This window comes from Bemisia tabaci, chromosome 10 (assembly GCF_918797505.1).
Source record: "Bemisia tabaci chromosome 10, PGI_BMITA_v3".
Taxonomy (NCBI): domain Eukaryota; kingdom Metazoa; phylum Arthropoda; class Insecta; order Hemiptera; family Aleyrodidae; genus Bemisia; species Bemisia tabaci.
Window position 1 is genome coordinate 12,078,326 of NC_092802.1, and position 21,058 is coordinate 12,099,383.

Below are 21,058 nucleotides of genomic sequence, written 5' to 3' on the forward strand. Positions count from 1 at the left end.
GCAAAAATAAGAGTTGTTTCTTATAGATAATGCCTCAAAAATCACGATGAGCGCATCGGCAAAGTCTGAAATGCACTCATAACTTCACAGTCTGCGTAAGAAATTTGCGGTTTTTTGAGCATCCCGCTTCAAAAACGATACTACGGCACAGGTGAACATTTTGTAAGAGGAGTCGTTCCATCGTCGGCAATACTCATCATGGCCGACGCCAATCCGCCAAAACAAGTGTGATGGGACGAGATAACACCTGAACTGGATTAGACCAGATAACAATCGGCGTGTTAACGTACATATTTTCCACGCCCGAATTGATTGACCTTGAACTCTCCTCGAATTACGCGCGGAACTGCGCGCAAGCGTCGGCCATGATGAATATCGCCGACGATGGAGCGACTCCTCTAACAAAATGTTCACCTGTGCCGTAGTATCGTTTTTGAAGCGGGAAGCTTAAAAAAACGCAACTTTCTTACGCAGATTGTGAAGTTATGAGTGCATTTCAGACTTTGCCGATGCGCTCATCGTGATTTTTGAGGCATTATCTACAAGAAACAACTCTTATTTTTGCTCTAGCAAAAGTTTGCAACAGGCCCATTGCAGGGGCTTGGAGAACAAGGCGCATAAGGTGCAGTTCTTGCTATTTCGAGAAATACGCGTTTGAAGTTTCGAAATTACACGAATTTTTATGGTGAAAAGAAATTTGAAACTGACTTTTCAATGCTGAAACATTGGCATTCGTGAGTGAATTTTTCACAGAATATGCATTAAGACCAGTTTGACTTGGAATCGTTAAAAGCTCAATTTTGTCAAAAACTGCACGTATGCGCTTTGTCCTCCAAGCCCCTCAATTCGTAGCTCCTCTGACGTAGGGGCGTATCTCGATTTCCACATGAGCCTTCTTTTACATATAAGTTCATGTTTTCTGGAGCTCAAGTGGAAATCGAGATACGTTCTTACGTCAGGATAGTGACAAATTGTTCCAGTTAAGAAAATATATTCAATATGAAACGTCCATTGTACCACCAAAAGAAAAGTGAAGTTGATTTAACATTCTGGATGCGAAAAAAGTGTGCGAGAAATGCTGAATCATTCGCTGCAGCAGTTAATTTAGCGATACCAAGATGTAAAACTAACTGCTGCGGCAGGTAATTCAGAATTTTATAAGTTCTCGCACACTTTTTTTACATCCAGAATGTTAGATCACCTTCACTTTTTTTTCGCTGTAATACGCTCCAGTTAACATTACTTTAAGCGCTTTGGCCCTCTAAATTATCATTGCTGTCACAGTCCGTTTTACCATTCTACTGGGCTGAGTTTCATGATTTTTGTGGCTATCGATAGAAAACAGCTTTTAAATGAGCCGAATATATGCAGATTTCTAATACATGTCCCGGCTTTGTTATACTATGGATAAAGTTGTGGATTCTCCCATTTCAGCAATATAAATGTTTATAATTTGTCACAACTCAATTTAAAGATCAATCCAGGGCGAATCTTCATTATTTTTGCGGCTAGTGACAGGAGATGGTTCCTAGATGAGCCCGCCTTTTTTAGCTTGATTCAAAGAGGTCTGCAAAGCTTCTTCCGGAGATTGGACTGCGTGACAGCCACAGAGGCGGATCCAGAAATTTGGCAACACCGGGATGCTTCCATTTAATCCCATGCTAAATAATCGATTCTTGTTAAAGCACCTGGCCCCTCTAAGAATCGATACATTTCTATAGGTTTAAATGGAAAAAAGACAATGTTGCCAATTTGCTGGATCCGCCAATGGACGGCCAGGAGGCATAACCCCTAAAATCCGGTAAAAAAATACGTACACCTTGAGTATGATCCACGCTACGCATAAATGCAAGTGTGATAATAGATCCTTCTACGGCAAATTTCAAGAATATTTCTAACCGCGAAATAATGTCCATGGTAAAAAGTATATCAACGGTTTATACATTTTGCAAATAAATCTGGCAACACCCAAGGTAATTGTTCAATTCCAAAATGAACTTATTGGATTTGTCATTTCATTTTTACGGTCGGTACTTTGCCCCTGAAGGACTTTTTATCACGCTATAGACGTTTATAACGTGGATCGTCTCGCTCCTGGCGGACATATTGTATTCTGCGCATGTTAACATGGACATTAGGACAATGAACATTTTACATTGAGCATTTTTACATGGACGTTTTCACCTGGCGTAGTTTACATGCGTTTTGCACTAATATTTTTCAATTCTTGTAATGACTTCAAGTATTGTTCTTCAAAACGCGTATAGTAAGAATTCAAAGTAAAACAACTTGGGCTGAGCCTTATTTTTCCTGCTGAGTGTTGTAGCATACTAAGCTCTTTCTTAGCAGGGCAGTAGTGTTCTGCTGAGCTTGCAGAAAATACCTTACAAGCACTTGTGTGCTGCTAAGTTACCTCCATGATATACTAGTTTTTCTTACAAAATTACTGATTTTTCCCCTTCAATTTTCTATGTTGAATCACGAATGAAATATTCTAAATAAATTAGAGGGAAATGGGCAAGCGCCGAGAATTTGGATTTTATCAGAGTACATCTGGCGACATTAAAATTCTCAATTTCATGTTTAATCCACGCGATGTTTTATCTTTAAGTGATCTGTCATACTTAAGGAAAATACCGTATTGTAATGATGCGGTATCGTCCAGAGTTATCCTGGGAAAGAGAAGGGGAAGGCCCTCGAGGACGGAGGCGATGGCGAGGGATATGTCCCTCGGATCAAATCTCCGACGCGAGAGCAAAGGGGGGGGGGGACCTCGGAGAAGGTGGCGATAGCGAGGGATAAAGATCCCTCGGATCAAGCCTCCTTGCGAGATCCAGGTGTAGAAAAAAGGGATAAAAAGAGGGGGGAGGGGGCAAAGAAAGAGAATACTCGTTCTGAAATTGACGTGATTTTCTTCGCAGAAGATCAGCACATTGCACAATTGGCACAACAGCATCTAACGATTAAAAAAATCATGGAATATCGGTCGGGCGACTCTACTTGGGTTTGAGCGTGGCACCAAGGTCCACGCACCAAGTGACCACCGAAACAATACTGAACTCGGGACTCCTCGCGCTCTGCTCTGAAGCTCTCTCGCGCTTTCCTCTCCTCTGCGCGTGCGCACTCCCTGGCCGCTCTGATTCGACGCTGCAATCGTCATCCAGCGAACTTGACCGGTCATTTCCGATCATGACCGATTCTGACTATGGAAACTTTCGCATCTCCTCACAGTATGAATATTCGAGTCTTGCCTCAGAAAAGAGGGGGTGAAGCTCTTCAGGAGCAGAGTCAAATCTTCGCATAGTTTGGCAACAATGAACTCAAATTATAATATATATACTGAAGAAAGACAGTGTTGCCAATTACAAGAAAATGTGCACTGTTCACGAACCGTCAGTTATACCATGAAACCGCTTTGAGAAAAAGAAATCTGGTTTGAGCGACAGTAATGTGAGTATAGTAGTCATCAACGGAATCTATGGCTACATATTCATTGGAATTTCAGTAGGTAGTTTTCATCACGCGAATTGTGTTCCACGTGAAATTCTGACGAAGAATCATATATCAGAGTGCTAAAATTCGTAAACTTTCTTTCGAAGTTCATTCAATCGAAAAAAAGTGAACATGGATAACATGCCTGACTTTTCTCGAAAAAAATATTTCACTGGGAGAAACGAGGCAACTTTGAAATGCTCATACGACGTTGAAACACAACATGGGCCTAGTGAGTCCTATTATTCGAAGCCGCGCTGATTTTAACGCGAGTTTAAATAGTCGCGTGAGACACACTGCATCCGGCGCGGCGTTAACGCATAGCGCCTGCAAGACTGTATGAATACTTCACGCATTGCGCCAATTGATGCGGTCAGAGTGACCCGCATCTTCGCGCTTGCAAGACTGCTTGAATACTTCACGCATTGCGCCAGTCGGTGCGGTCAGAGTGACCCGCATCTTCGCGCCTGCAAGACTGCTTGAATACTTCTCGCATTGCGCTAAACGGAGTGCAGTCGGTCAGTTAAATGGACCACTAGATAAGGTACAAATTTCAGCATTCTGATACATGTTTCTTAACCAAAATTTTACGTAAAACACGATGCACACAACGAAAATTACCGAAATTAACTCCTTACGAAGATATTTAATGATTCTTAATGCGTGAATTCAAACCACCCGCTCATGAAAACTCAATGGTCTACGTGATTCACATCGCGCGCTAAACGTTATCATGACGGTCTCTGCGATATAAAAATCTGGCAACCTCAATCTTGGGGCTTTGGCTTAGCTATAGCAAATTGCTAATAGTTTGAACAACACATGATGGGAAATGAACATTGCTTGATTGAGAAGCTTGCTGAAACCGTTGTAGTGGGCGATTTGACTCACGTAGAGTTATGAGTTTCTTGTCAGCGGGCAGTTCAAATTCCTCGTAACCAATGTGAAATAAAAACGTTAATATCTTCGTTAGGAGTTGGTTTCCGTAATTTTCGTTGTGTGAATCGTTTTCTACGTAAAATTCTGGTTAAGAAATATGCATCAGATCGCTTAAATTCGTACCTTGTCTAGTGGTCCATTGTCATAGATTTCACCATGAGATAGTAAAAGGATCCGCTATTTTAAGCTTAAAGGAGGTGATTTCATATTAATTTATACTGAAAATATCTGACAAACAGTGTATGTTTTATGTTTCAGAAACAAATTCGGATTCTACCGAACCAACCCTCATAAAAACATATCGGACCTGTTAGACAACCTACTGGCTGGATACGACAACAATATCAGGCCTGGTTTCGGTGGTTAGTCGAAATGTAACATTTTTCTTATTCCTTTTTCTTATTTGTCAAAATTTTATAATATTGAAAGTTTTGTAGTAATGAATTACATTATCACAAGCGACGAACTTTTTTTTTTTTTTTTTTTTTTTTTTTTTGACTGTCGCAAACGATGTATATTTCAATGTCTAATTGTCTCTTTCACATTATTTAGCAAAATTCTGATTTATTATCCTAAAAAAACATCTCATGGAGCACACACTTATGATTGCATAAATATAGGTAAATTTGCATAAATCTTTGATTGAATTAAACACATTTCTCAAAAAAAAGGATACTATACGCACATGCGTACTTTATATTATGGAAAGCATATAATTATTTAAAAATCAACTGCCAATTGGATCTCAGCCCAGAGCATTTACATTGAACCGGATATGGTTTTAAAGAACCCAAAGCCACTTAATTTTCAATCAATATTCTGTTTGGAATCATTCCTTTTGAAGAAGCGTTGAGCGCATTGAATCTTCATTGAACACTTTTTTAAGCAACATATCTTCTTAATATTTAATTTGAAAAATAGAATGAAATTGTGAATCAACCACTGTACTAATTGCGAGGGGCAATGGTTCATTTGAAAGGTGTTGTTCTCAATGCTTCGGGAAAACTATAAATTATTTTCTGGGGTTCGTCCCCGATTTTTAAATCCCTAAAAACTCATAAATTGGATGAGGGGAAGTGGGGGTTTTTTGTTTTTTGTTTTTCGGAAAAGTTTTGTTGCTACGCATCTTACTTTACTGTTTGCTGTCTTTTTATCAGCTGTTTTCATTCAACAATCATCATTAAGTGAGGTTACTTCCAACACTCAACTGCCATCAACTTACATTTTTCTTTTCCCGCGTTTTTTTTTTTTTTTTTTTTTACGGTTTTTCATGATTGGTTCCATCTTTTTCCTATTGCCAATTTTTCCTCATTAAGTCAATAACCTCCAAGTTTTTTTTCTCTTTCACGCTGTTTCTTTTCAATGTGTATAAATATGTTTATTATTAATTTCCATTTTCATTTCATCCTTTTTCTTCTGATTTATTTTTTTTTAATTTAAAAATTGAACTTTTCAGTTATGATTTTGTTAAAATAATAATAATTTTTACTAATTTTAATTTTAAATTTAACAGTTGTTATGAGTGAAATTTTCAATGACCGAGGCGGTCGTCCTCCAAAACGTGGTCGCGTTTTCCAGAATTCTTCGCATGTTCGTTTAGTGAAGCAAGAACTTAACTCTGTTATTAGTATAGAAAATCAAAGTTTCATTTCTTCATTTCGGAAGTATAAAATTGATGCTCAGAACTTTGATGAAAATTTTGTTACCAAATTTTCAGTCGGTTCAATGAATATAATTTGTCATCATTGTGATGCTCGCCATTTTCAGGGTGAAATGTCCAATGGTCATTTTAATAACTGCTGCCAAAATGGCTTAATTTCTTTACCGAGTATTCGGACAAATACCGATTTGAAATCATTATTTTTATATTCTCAAAATTTCATAAAGCATATCAGAAATTATAATAGTGCTGTTGCTTTTGCCTCTTTCTCTGCAAATCGAATTGATATTCCGGGTGATGGACCTTATTGCTTTAAAGTTCAAGGATCCATATATAGGTAAGTTTATTACCGGAACCAGAAAGCAGACTGAACATGGAAAAAACGAAGAAGAAAAAGCGGAAAAATTAGATGAAGTTAAAACAGGAGCAGAAAAAGAAGAAGAACCAGAAGGAACAGCTACTGAAGAAGAAAAAGAAGAAGCAAAAAAAGAAAAGATAAAAGGAGGAAAGAAGAAGAGCAAAGTTGTAGGAAATATAGGAAGAAAAGCAGGACAGAAATGGCAAAAGAAGAATCAACAATTTAATCGAAAAAAAGCAAAGTATTTAAAAAATAAAAAAAGATCTTCTTTAAAATTAGTTTGAAAACAAATGTAAAACCTAAAAAATAATTTTGTATGAAGATTAAAACAAAATTTTAGTTTAAAGTTTACTAAATAAAATTACAATTTTTGAAAACATTTGTTATATTTATTCTCTCAAAAAAATAATTAGACCCGATTCAAAGACAAAACAGAAAATTAAATGAAAATAAATAAAAAAAAAAAAACATGTGAAAGTGAAAAGTGTACAGGAAAAATAAGGGGCTGCGAAGCAGCCCCATAAGCCCCTAGTTATAATTTTAAACTCCTTTTTTGCACAATGAACCTTTTGGCTGGATATCTAGTAGAATTACCCTAAAGTAAGATTGGTTTGCAGATGAGCGGAGTAAGATCGTCTTAAAATTTCCAGGGAAACACCCACATCCGTGTGGTGATAGATTTTTTCACGGTTTCCAAAACTCAATGTTCAAAAGGCAGACTTTTTGGAGAACTGCGTAGCTCTAGAAAACCTGAGTTTAAAAATGTATGGGTCTTTCCTATAAAACTTCTACTACTTGTTATACAATTTGTAATGCTTCAATATCTCTCGTGTTTGATGGTGCATCCGCAGTTTTTTTGAAGTTTTAACCGATATTAGGACCAACATAAATCCCATTTGCAATTTTTCGTTCTTCTTTCTTTCTACAGGACCACCGGCAGAAATCGAAGTCAACTTCAACGTCCGAAGTATGGGACCAATTTCAGAAATCGACATGGTGAGGAGCCTAACCCCCATTAAGTTAATTATTTCTTATTTCTATGCGTCTGGAATAGGGGTAATAAGGATTCACCACTTGGTGTCCCACTGTTTTTCCCTTCCAAAGTGGAAAAATTTTCAAAGTAAATGATAAAATGTTGGCTATTGTCACTCAATTTCCTTCATCAGTTTATCCCTTCTCGAACGTCACAGAGAATAGGAAGAAAACAGATTCAATATTGTGAGAAGGAAAAGCCAGCTCTTTATGAAATCCGTGCTGCAAATTAAAATATTCTGCTATTTTAAAGAGTTGCAGCAAGACAATGGGTCAGATGGATTTTTCATTTATTAGCAGATGCTAAACAACTTTATCCCACGCTAATTGGGCCGAATGACGAGGAGAGTTGCCTAATTTTCTCTCCTCGTTTTATTTTTTAACAGAAAACTAAACAATATTGAAGCTTGAAATTTTTAAAGCAAATTCTACATACATAATCAGGGGTACATTTACAGAAAGTAAAATATTGTCAGGTAGTTTAGTTTTCTTTTAGAAAAAATAATACATGGATGAGGAAATCAGGCAACGAGAAGTAGAGCTAGGTTGATTCTGGTTGTAGATCCGACCAACTGAGCTGGTCTTTCCTGGCAACCCATGCGAGGTGAAAAATTTGCGAACGGAACAACAATGACAAGAGGACCAGTTATTTTATCACATCACATCTTTCTGAGTCCTGCTGAAGTAATTCGCTGTGAATTGAAAGTTTAAGTTACATCTCAGTATTTCCTCAAAAGGATATCGTTTAATTGCACACGAAAACCCTGGAAAGCTTTAAGTGATGCGATTAACGATGCTCACCTGAAAAAGAAGTCTCGCTCATATAGTGGTGAAGCGTAAATTATCTTATATCGATATTTCTCCATTTGAAGCTATGGGAAAGAATCGAATAATAAGGATACCCTGATGATCGATCCCTTCCCACAGGTTTAAATAGCAGATCGATCAATCGACTCATCGCAAAACAAGGCAATGAATTCTCTAGTGCCGTGGACTAATTTTTGCTCTGTCGCGTCTACTAGAGTAGCAAGGCAAATTAGCCCCTCTTTATTCGTCCCGCCCCGGCAAAAGGGCGTATAATCCGGCTTACTTCGATAGACACTTACGCTCTTTTTGCTAGCGAAGCAAAGCATTTACGCTCGAGAGACACTTCGGCTTCCCGCAAGACCACTGTGCGTCTCTCGCTTGCGGTTGCACTACGAACTTGCGAGCCGTGTTACATTTATGGAGAAGGCATTAGGTGCTCCTCAGTGGCGTGGCATGCTTTGCGATTTATCGATTGATCTGCCATTTAAACCTATGCAAAAGGATCGATAAATAGGGTGTTCGCAACGGACATCTCAATAATCGATTCTTTACCATAGCTTCAAATGGGAAAATATCGACACTCGCCACTGATGATCCTCGAGATTTGCTTTGCCCGAGTGGTAGTTAAAGAGGTCTCTTGTCCAGGAGTGTAGTCTATCGTGTTCAAGAGGAACGACGTTACCTCATTTTTGTAGATAAAATACGAATTTTCAGGTAGACTTATAAACAGACGCCTTTAAGGAAAAATCATTTGCATTTCAATGGCCTGAGTGCGAAAGCACGTATCTTCAATGTGGTGTTTTAAAAACTCCGCTCCAACGGGCCTGTTGCAAACTTTTGCATGAGCAAAAATAAGAGTTTTTCCTTCTAGATAATGTCTCAAAAATCACGATGAGCGCATCGGCAAACTCTGAAATGCACTCCTAACTTCACAATCTGCGTGAGAAATTTGTTGTTTTAAGCTTCCCACTTCAAAAAGGATACTACAAAACAGGTGAACATTTCGTTAGAGGGGTAGTTCCACTCAATCCCTGCACAACATGGCCTACGCTCTCGCGCGCAAGTTGAGGAGAGTTAGCGTGGGCTACGTTGAACGTCACTAGTATCCTTGTGAGCATGATGGAATGACTCCTTTAACGAAGTATTCGCCTGTGCCGTGGTATCGTTTTTGAAGCGGGAAGCTCGAAAAAATGCAAATTTCTTATGCAAATTTTGAAGTAAGAAGTGCATTTCAGATTTTGCCAATGCATTCATCGTGATCTTTGAGACACTTTCTATGAGTTGTCTCATTTTTGCTATGCAAAAGTTTGCAACAGGCCCATTGTATTTCTTTGTGAAGAAAAACACGCTATTAATTCAACTTGAAATTTATGCTGTACTTTTTCTCAAAAGAGAGGGAGATTCAAGGAAGTTTTAAAGAGATTACATCGAGGGGTCTTCCAAAGAAAAATAAAGTTTAAATCTGTCAGGAGGTTTGCAACGTCGCAAACGGAGATGTGTGGTGTTGCATTTCGGCCATCGATTTCACGTAATTTTCACCAATAATCACATAATTTTCTCAATGTTTTTTTTTTGGGGGGGGGGGGGGAGGCGTTTGGGCGTCCATCAAAAGTTCGGTTCAGTTGGTCAGAAGGTTTTTTTGTTTTTAAATTTAAATAATTGGCATGCAAACCCTCCCTCGTGGAGAAATTCTCACTTTAGTATTTGTAGACTCCGTTCTCAATGTTTCAGACCTACTCGATGGACTGCTACTTCCGACAGCAGTGGATCGATCCCCGTCTGACGTTCCACGGCAACAAGGAAACCCTCGCCTTGAGCATTTCCATGCTCGAAAAAATATGGAAACCCGACACGTATTTTTACAACGGCAAACAATCCTACTTGCACACCATTACCACGCCAAACAAGTTCGTCCGCCTTTTCCAAAATGGCACCGTCCTCTACTCATCCAGGTAATTGTCCTCCGCATCTGCTTGTTTTTATGAAAGTTTAAAAGGTCGTCCAAACCTACCATACGTCGACGGTTTGAGTCGGCAATCACATAGCTCGGTTCGCACCGTCGCAGACTTCCTTTCATACTTTATTTTGGCGTATTTATGCTAAAAGGACCTATGTGCAAGTGGAAAGATGGAGTGGGCTCCTGGGGACGTTTTTGGATGAAAATGTATAATGTCTTGGGAGAATGAGGGTTTGCTTGTTTTTTTTTTTTTTGTTTTTTTGTTGTTGTTGTTTGATCCAACGGAGAATAATATATGATTGAGATTTTTGGTAAAAATGAGGGAGCGTCAATTCCACTAGACAAAATTCACTAAAACTCTCTACACCTTTTTGGTGCAACAAGCCTTAATTATCTTTCAAGAAATTCCCACCTTGATATACCTGAACCGGTTGAACCGGCGCCTACAAACCTAAGTGGATACTTCAAGCATTGTGCAATGCGTGAAGTATCCACTTAGGTTTGTAGGCGCCAGTGAGCCTCTCACGCTGGCAGCACGCCGCGCCGCTCCGCTCTGTTAGGCTCTAATATTTATACTCGCATAGTCAGCGTTTTTTAAGTGATGATTTTGAAATGTTTGCACACTCTGCATTAATTATTCTCATTTAAATTGATGGAAAAAAAATATATGTATCAATTTATCAAAGGAGAGTAATAATATAATGTGTTTTTTTAAATATTGGTGGTTCCGTGTCTTTAATGATATCCAAAGCACTTTAATTTTTTCTTTTACATTTTATGCTTTTATTGTGCTGCAGCGAGGTGCACGCACCACCAAACGCTCAAAATTTGACGTATTTGACTCTAAAAGATCGACGTACAAATGGATTAAAAGTAAAGATTGCGTGCTTCCTGGTTTTTTTTCCTCTTTTATTCATTTTTGCAGTTTCTGTCGGCACAACTGCGGCTCATTGAGATTAATATCGATGCCATCGCTTGGAAAAGGTTTTACAAATATTTGTCACAATATATTTTAAAAATATGATTGTTTACAAAATGAGGTAATAATTTCGTAAAAAAAAAAAATAAAAAAATAAAAAAAGTACCTATACATATGTAAGGTATATTGTACATCGAATATTTTAAGTATAGAAATAAAACAACATATTCACCAATGACAATTTAAAAAGATGAATCAAAAGATGAACCACAACAACACCTCCTTATCTCTCAATTTCATATTGTCCATAAAATTTTACATACCGACTAAAATATAACGCTTGGACCAAGTCACTGTTGCTTATTTTACGTGTGGGCGTAAACTACTGGACAAAAAAGGTGCGCGGACAAAAAATCGTTGACAAGATGTTCTGAAACCTTTAGGCGCTCATCCAGGTTTTCTTTCCCGCAAGGGTTGTTCGGCAGACTAACTGTCATACATTATTTTTGATTTGGAAACCTTTTGATGTAATATCACCGTTCTCATTAGAAGGAACGTTACTAAGTTTCAACGTTACAAAACTTCTAAACAATAATAATATCGTCAGGGTGGTGAAATTCGTTCAAAACTTTCGCGAAATCGAAATTGCCTGTATTTAATGATATTCTTTTTATTTTATTTATGATGTATTGATGATAAAACCGTAATTAACTAACACAATGGATTGCAAGGTCTCTAAAATATATCGTCTCTGGTCGACCAACGCAAGAATTATCTTGCCAGTACATTAAAGTATCCTATATATTAAAATGCAAAGTTCCGAATCTTGGGGCATTAACTTTGAGAGAACCACCGGACCGATTTGCCTGATCTTTTTTTTAATCCTATATATTAAAATGCAAAGTTCCGAATCTTGGGGCATTAACTTTGAGAGAACCACCGGACCGATTTGCCTGATCTTTTTTTTAAATGAAAACCTCTGAGCTGTAGATTTGCAGGCTGTAATTTGTTTTCCGATTTTTTCAAATTTTCCTCTATAATTTTCTCAAATTTTCTCCAATGAATTAAAACGGAGGTCCGAATCTTTGGACGTTAACTTTGAGAGAACCACCGGACCGATTTGCATGATTTTTGTTTTAAATGAAAGCCTGTGATCTGTAGATTTGCAGGCTGTGATTGTTTTTTGATTTTCTCAAATTTTCTTACTTTTATCGACGAGTGAAGTTTAGCTGGGCTCAAATTTTCTCCCATTTATTCAGACTAAAGTCCTCATTTTGAGACATTAACTTTGAGAGAACCACCGGACCGATTTGCATGGGGTTTTTTTTAAATGAAAGCTTCTGATCTGTAGATTTGCAGGCTGTAATTGTTTTTTCGATTTTCTCAAATTTTCTTACTTTTATTGACGAGTAAAGTTCAGCTGTTTCAAGCGGTCGTCCGGCCGCTACCTGCTTGCCCGTCCCTAGGTACCCCCTCTACGGTCTCAGCTACCCCTCCTGCCACGTTCTTTCGGCTATCTCCGTTTTCTTTCGTATAGCTCTCCTCCCACCAACCTCAAAGAAGGAAGTTCGGGTCGCACCGTCGTTCGTCAGTTCGTCACTCGCCACCCACATTCCTTCGCAATCCCTCGGCTGCTCCGCTTCACAGCCTCTTGATATCCTGGCATCTTCTTCTCTGCGGCTTGACTGACCCTGACTTATTAACTGCAGTATTGCGTATTGCTATCAACACGTATTGTTACAGACATTTTATTCATCATTTTTAAATAGATTATTAAATAGATTCAACTAATTGCCCCGATTCCAATTAAGCCACTGCACCACCATTGCTAGCTGTGGAGGGCGCCCGTAGGGCACCCGGAGCAGCTAGTTACAATTATGCTTGGTTGATTATTCACATGATTATGGAATAAGCCGAGATCAGCGCCTAACAGTATAAACAGTTCATTACCATCAGGCTATAAGCCATTGATGTCGTCCTGTAATACTGTTAGGCGCTGATCTCGGCTTATTCCATAATCATGTGAATAATCAACCAAGCATAATTGTAACTAGCTGCTCCGGGTGCCCTACGGGCGCCCTCCACAGCTAGCAATGGTGGTGCAGTGGCTTAATTGGAATCGGGGCAATTAGTTGAATCTATTTAATAATCTATTTAAAAATGATGAATAAAATGTCTGTAACAATACGTGTTGATAGCAATACGCAATACTGCAGTTAATAAGTCAGGGTCAGTCAAGCCGCAGAGAAGAAGATGCCAGGATATCAAGAGGCTGTGAAGCGGAGCAGCCGAGGGATTGCGAAGGAATGTGGGTGGCGAGTGACGAACTGACGAACGACGGTGCGACCCGAACTTCCTTCTTTGAGGTTGGTGGGAGGAGAGCTATACGAAAGAAAACGGAGATAGCCGAAAGAACGTGGCAGGAGGGGTAGCTGAGACCGTAGAGGGGGTACCTAGGGACGGGCAAGCAGGTAGCGGCCGGACGACCGCTTGAAACAGCTGAACTTTACTCGTCAATAAAAGTAAGAAAATTTGAGAAAATCGAAAAAACAATTACAGCCTGCAAATCTACAGATCAGAAGCTTTCATTTAAAAAAAACCCCATGCAAATCGGTCCGGTGGTTCTCTCAAAGTTAATGTCCCAAAATGAGGACTTTAGTCTGAATAAATGGGAGAAAATTTGAGCCCAGCTAAACTTCACTCGTCGATAAAAGTAAGAAAATTTGAGAAAATCAAAAAACGATCACAGCCTGCAAATCTACAGATCACAGGCTTTCATTTAAAACAAAAATCATGCAAATCGGTCCGGTGGTTCTCTCAAAGTTAACGTCCAAAGATTCGGACCTCCGTTTTAATTCATTGGAGAAAATTTGAGAAAATTATAGAGGAAAATTTGAAAAAATCGGAAAACAAATTACAGCCTGCAAATCTACAGCTCAGAGGTTTTCATTTAAAAAAAAGATCAGGCAAATCGGTCCGGTGGTTCTCTCAAAGTTAATGCCCCAAGATTCGGAACTTTGCATTTTAATATATAGGATTAAAAAAAAGATCAGGCAAATCGGTCCGGTGGTTCTCTCAAAGTTAATGCCCCAAGATTCGGAACTTTGCATTTTAATATATAGGATACTTTAATGTACTGGCAAGATAATTCTTGCGTTGGTCGACCAGAGACGATATATTTTAGAGACCTTGCAATCCATTGTGTTAGTTAATTACGGTTTTATCATCAATACATCATAAATAAAATAAAAAGAATATCATTAAATACAGGCAATTTCGATTTCGCGAAAGTTTTGAACGAATTTCACCACCCTGACGATATTATTATTGTTTAGAAGTTTTGTAACGTTGAAACTTAGTAACGTTCCTTCTAATGAGAACGGTGATATTACATCAAAAGGTTTCCAAATCAAAAATAATGTATGACAGTTAGTCTGCCGAACAACCCTTGCGGGAAAGAAAACCTGGATGAGCGCCTAAAGGTTTCAGAACATCTTGTCAACGATTTTTTGTCCGCGCACCTTTTTTGTCCAGTAGTTTACGCCCACACGTAAAATAAGCAACAGTGACTTGGTCCAAGCGTTATATTTTAGTCGGTATGTAAAATTTTATGGACAATATGAAATTGAGAGATAAGGAGGTGTTGTTGTGGTTCATCTTTTGATTCATCTTTTTAAATTGTCATTGGTGAATATGTTGTTTTATTTCTATACTTAAAATATTCGATGTACAATATACCTTACATATGTATAGGTACTTTTTTTATTTTTTTATTTTTTTTTTTTACGAAATTATTACCTCATTTTGTAAACAATCATATTTTTAAAATATATTGTGACAAATATTTGTAAAACCTTTTCCAAGCGATGGCATCGATATTAATCTCAATGAGCCGCAGTTGTGCCGACAGAAACTGCAAAAATGAATAAAAGAGGAAAAAAAACCAGGAAGCACGCAATCTTTACTTTTAATCCATTTGTACGTCGATCTTTTAGAGTCAAATACGTCAAATTTTGAGCGTTTGGTGGTGCGTGCACCTCGCTGCAGCACAATAAAAGCATAAAATGTAAAAGAAAAAATTAAAGTGCTTTGGATATCATTAAAGACACGGAACCACCAATATTTAAAAAAACACATTATATTATTACTCTCCTTTGATAAATTGATACATATATTTTTTCCCATCAATTTAAATGAAAATAATTAATATAGAGTATCAATGTAGAGTGTGCAAACATTTCAAAATCATCACTTAAAAAACGCTGACTATGCGAGTATAAATATTAGAGCCTAACAGAGCGGAGCGGCGCGGCGTGCTGCCAGCGTGAGAGGCTCACTGGCGCCTACAAACCTAACACATCAATGGCTTATAGCCTGATGGTAATGAACTGTTTATACTAGAAGGAAATATGTACAAATTAACTAAACCAAAAGGAACGCAAATAGCACGTAAATCCTATGCACACAGGTCTCTTTGATTCGATTCATTTCTACACAGCACCTTTTAGCGTAAATACGTCCTATCGATTGTCGATTGTCTTATTAACCGGAAAAACGAGGCCTTTTCAAGCCGAGCCCATGGGAAATCTATAGAGCTCTACACAAGGCAGTGCAACCGTACTCAGAAAAAAAGAGCAAGCGTGTCGTAACTTTAGATAAATCGATGTCTCCCATTTAAACCTATGGAAAATAATCGATTATAATTTTGTTCGCAAACAATCGATTCTCCACCATAGCTTCAAATGGAGAAATATCGATGGCGGATGATCCACGCTTCGCCACTGAGGAAAAACCACGTAACTACGTAAGCTTTTTATCGGATGTAGGTCGTTGTTGATCAGTAAGGCTGAATGAGAGCCTCGTCTCGTAGCGTTGCGGTCCTGGCGACCGGAAATACCTTGCGGATGGAATATATGGAGTCACTGGGGTAGTGGATATTGCGATTGTTTACCCACCTCAATTTTCCCTTTCACAATCTCGCGATAATGCGGATGGAGAAAATGAGCATGCGGGGATGCATTTTAGTGAGTGCATGTCGTCGCCTCTTCGACGTAAGGGCGTATCTCAATTCTCGCAAGCCCCAGAAAGTGTGGATTTATATGTAAAACTGGGCTCACGTTTAAATTGAGATACGCTCTTTTGTCAGAGCGCCTAAGATGTGTGCCTCCCCCCTCCGAGGGAAAAACCGCGTTTCCGTGATAAAGAAATATTGGAAGGATGTGTTGTTTTTACTTTTATCGAGTGCGACAGAAGCAGAGAGGCGTGCGGTGCGACGCATGGTTTGCGCTGAAAGGATCAGCCGATCTGCCTGTTTGGTTTAAGTATGGGATGTGACTCTGAGGAAGGGAGAAGAGGTTTTTAATATGAGTGTGTTTAGGTCCATTAATATCGGTCGGGATTCTACTTCGCATGAATTGGATGCAAAGCAAGGGCACCTAATATTGCGGTCTTCGTTTTGAGGAAGTATTTCAAGTCACTTATTCTGCCTTGCTAAGGAAGAACGCCGTATGACTGTATGAGCCAAGAGACGTTGCCAGACTCCCTCCGACAGACGAATCGCGAATGAAGACATCACGAATTTTTAGGGATTTTTTTTAATATTCCTCCTACAATATCTCAGAGGATTTCGTTCGTACACTGGAAAAAAAACACATTGGATCTGGAGTCCAGACTCTCAAAAACATTGACAAGAAAAAATACTCTTGATTTAATCAGATTTTTGCTTGAATCAAGAAGAAATCCGCTCAAATTAAGAGTCTTGGTTCTTGATTTAAGCAAAAATCCGATTGAATCAAGAGTACTTTTTCTTGTCGATGTTTTTAAGAGTCTGGACTCTAGATCCAATGTGTTTTTTTTCCAGTGCAACTTTATTCGAAAAGTCTGAAAATGTCAAGGAATGATATTCATAACTTTTTTTTATCAAATAATAATTTTTTGAGAACAAATTTGGCAACATGCTCATTTGGCGTTTTTACTTAGCACGGCAGTAGTTGAGTCTGCGAGTAGTGAGTTGTAAAAATTGGTAATATTTGTTTCCTTTTTACAACATATCGTATGAAATAGTGGGCTCCATTTTGTGATAAGACGACAATAATTCTGGCTCCTATTATGGACAGCAATATCATTCATCATCCCATCATCTTATCATCGACATATCATCTGACGTAAGAGCATGACCCAATTTCCATTTGAGCCATATTTTTCACATAACGTCATGCTTTCAGTGATATGACGTGCTTTGCGTTATATAGATTGGTCTGCTATTTAAATCCATGGGAAAGGAGCGATAAACAGGGTATTCGCAGCGAACGCCTTCCATTGCTCGGCAGTGTTCTGCCCAAAGGAGTGACCTCTTGGTGACGCATTTCCGAGGGCAAGCGTAACTTGATCCTGGAAATCAAAAATCGAAAATTAGGAAAATACCAAAGACGATTGTGGCGGTTAAGTCGCAGATTTTGACTTCATCAGGGACTGATTTCCTTTCAGTTCGAGGCGATTTTCTCACCTGATCTGTCATGATAACGAAGAGAACTATGAATGCAAAAATTAATTTTTGAGAAAACGGGCTCAGAAGCATTGTTCAAAGGAATTTTTCATTGAGAAGCAGTTTTCCTTGTTTCTCCTTTCATCACCCTTGCAGTATCTGGTTAAATACACACGTAACTAACATGAAAACGATGTACATCTCATGTTCTGTCGAAGCATAGAAACCTCTTCCTGCTGAATTCAGGACCATTTTGCCTTACTAAGGAAGAACGCCGTATGAACCTTTAGGTGTTGCCAAACTTCCTTTGATACATATATATGAGTAGCTTTTACAGCGCTCTTTGGCGCTTTACGACGCCTAATCGCCACAAAGCTCGGATAAGCTCCTTTGATAATACACGAATTTCCTGGTAAAATTATGAATATCATCCACGTATACACATAATTTTGCTCGCAATTCCACCGAAAAGTCCTGAAAATTTCAAGGAAAAATGGACAAAACTATCCTCAAAAATGAGCATAGTATCGAGGGGAAATCTGGCAACTCTCGAATGTTCATACGGCGTTCTTCTTCGGCACGGCAGTATTCAGTACCGATTCAGCTCCGTCTTTAATTCTCAGCGGTAATCTAAATTGGATTATGCGCTTTCGCTCGCTTTTTCGACCAATCAAAGGCTTCTATTAAGTCCCTGTAAATTGCAGATGAGGGAAGAGAAGCGGTGATTAGGAAAGGTAGTGACTCTTTGCAAGAAAAGTTCGATTTCAATCGAACAGTAGATTGAGCGCGTCAAGGCGTGAATGATCGATTATCGATATTTCTCCATTTGAGCTGTGGTAAAAAATCGATTTTCAGGGTGCTCGCTGCGAATACACTTAGATCGATCCTTTTCCAAAGGTTTAAATGGTAGATCAATGGATATATCGCAAAGCACGCCACGCCGCTGAGCGCGTCCGTTTGTTGTAATTTTGAGCGCGGGTCATTTCCAGTGAGCGTGTTTTTCGATAAATCGATTGATTTGCCATTTAAACCTATGGGAAGGGATCGATAGACAGGGTGTTCGTAGCGAATACCTTAATAATCGATTCTTTACCATAGCTTCAAATGGGGAAATATCGATGATCGATCATTCGCGCCACGCCACTGGTCATTTCGCTTAGAGGAAGAAGAAATGGACTAAATTTTGCAATTAGGAACTACCATTCCTGCTGCATCCGTTAAACCACTTATGTGCACCGGAAAATTAATTATACATACGTTGTTTCTAAACTGAGTCAGAATTTACAGCTTCCAATTGCAGAATGTGGCCAAAATGAGAAGAAATCTGATGGTGAGTTACAAGCCGCGTGACAGCCGCCTCCCATTCTGCCGTGCTAAGGAAGAACGCCGTATGAGCCTTCAGACCAGGCCCGCCACATCCCATCTCGGGCTCTGGTACCAGTTTTAAGGTCCGGGCCCCAAGCACGGAGGGGGGGGGGGGGGGTCCGATGGGCATTCCCCGAGAAATTTTAGAATTTATACGACTAATCGGACGCATTTTGAAGCTTCCATAAAGAATTTTTCCATCAATTTCTGCGGAATAATTATGTTTTTTTTTTCTACTTTCAGCACAAAATACTTGCGAATTGTTGCATTCAAAACATCTGGAAAATTTTTATTTATTTTTTTTTTTTTGGGGGGGGGGGGGCATATGATACTATTTTCAGTTCTAAGAGGGCCAGGATCCCCTGGACACCCCCTTCGTTTGTCTATGGCAAGGGAGTTGAGCCATGAGCCATTGAAGTCGAGGATGCCCAGACTGGAGACTCTTAGCATCTGACGACGGAAGAAAATGAAACGCAGTTACTAAAAATATCCCTCTGCCATGAACATCTTGAAAATAGATAGAAATTTTCCAAGAAGTATACTTCTTTGAAAATTTAAGAAGAATTCTACAGTGCCCCAGCGTGTTTCTGAAAATCTATTCACCTTTTGCGAAATTTTTAGGGTAAATTTTTCACTTTTTCTTACGAAACAAGGGTTGCATGTGAATTCGTAGTGGTTTTTCACGGGTAACACGGGCCCCCTCCGGGGGGGGGGGCCGGGCCCCGGTACCAGGGACCCAGTATCCCCCCCCTTGTGGCGGGCCTGCTTCAGACGTTGCCATATTTTCTACAATAATAGCCTATTTTACTACGAAAATTGTGAATATTTTTCCTCAATTTTTTCAGACAATTTTGTTCGCAATTCTATCTCAAACGTCTGAAAATTTCACAGAAAAATACGCAAAATTTCCTTCAAAAATACATATTTTATCCGGGGCAATTTGACAACTCTCGAATGTTCATACGGCGTTCTTCCTTAGCACGGCAGCGTTCACTTATGATGTTTAATATCTGATTGGTGACAGTTTCTACCAATTTTCAGGTCATTTGGTACCATTAGGGCTACATTTTTCGATTAGGAACTGCAAATTCTGGTTCGTCCGTATAAACACGTAGGTGCGAAGGGAAACTAAAGGTATGCACGTTGTTTTTGAACTTGACCAAAATTTATTGTTCCTAATTGTACTGTATACTCTATTTATAGTCTTCGTGCAAATTGAACTGTTATTTTTATTTTTTATTTTATTTATTTTGTTTGGCGGTGCTTTTAAGATTTGATATTAAAAATACCAAACGCATGGTGGTGATTTGCACGGTCGTATGACCGTTTTTGCACCCTTACGAATATCCCAAATAACGTGGAATACATCGTCGCACCATGGAGTCATTTAAAATCACAAATAATATCGCGTGATTCCTTTATTCTAATTTTGTCATCTTTTGTTATTTTTTTTTTTTGTTTTGTTTGTTATTAGGTTTCAATTTGGTTCCAAATTCATATTTTAATTCATATTCAATTCAAACACACGCTGTTAGTCTATTCGTCCCTTTTATCTCCGCATCCAAACTCTTAATGATGATAGCTTGATCGACCAGATTAGAGACAGCCGAGTAGAATGGTCCAATAGGAGCGTAGCTCTACAAATCTAAGCGTGATCGATGATGTAACAGAGGCTTTAAAAGCCTCTACTAGCCCAGAATCGAGGTCCTTTTGCGAACGTGAATCGCACGAGCTTTACGTCGCATCTCTCTCTGGTCGCCCCAAATCGTAGACTCTCTTCGTAACGCTTATGGCTTTCCAGTGTTTTTGAAGTGTATTTCGCTTTCTCCATCAATCGTGCGTTATTCGTCTTGTGATAAATTTGTGCATCTTTAAAGTTTACAAAACGTGATCAGCTCTTAAACTCAAGAGTTGGTCTCTCTCTCCCCACGCTCACGAAAACTCGTATCCGATGAATTTGAAACATAAAATAGAATAGTCATGCACGCTTGCACTGAAAAAAAAAACACATTAGATCTAGAGTCTAGACTCTTGAAAACATTGAA

At 38.8% G+C, this 21,058-nt stretch overlaps 1 protein-coding gene across 2 annotated transcripts in view; it reads left to right on the top strand.

The window, feature by feature from the left end:
- Positions 1 to 21,058, top strand: part of LOC109044655 (gamma-aminobutyric acid receptor alpha-like) — a 164,974-nt gene that overhangs the window by 51,701 nt on the left and 92,215 nt on the right. Inside the window, exons 3-5 of one of the 2 annotated variants that reach the window (XM_072305092.1) lie at positions 4,690 to 4,805; positions 7,378 to 7,445; positions 10,020 to 10,240. In XM_072305092.1, the coding sequence (XP_072161193.1) occupies positions 7,419 to 7,445; positions 10,020 to 10,240 (248 nt within the window). In that variant the 5' untranslated portion in view covers positions 4,690 to 4,805; positions 7,378 to 7,418. The remainder of the gene's footprint in view (positions 1 to 4,689; positions 4,806 to 7,377; positions 7,446 to 10,019; positions 10,241 to 21,058) is intronic. The other variant, XM_072305091.1, reaches the window with a different exon arrangement.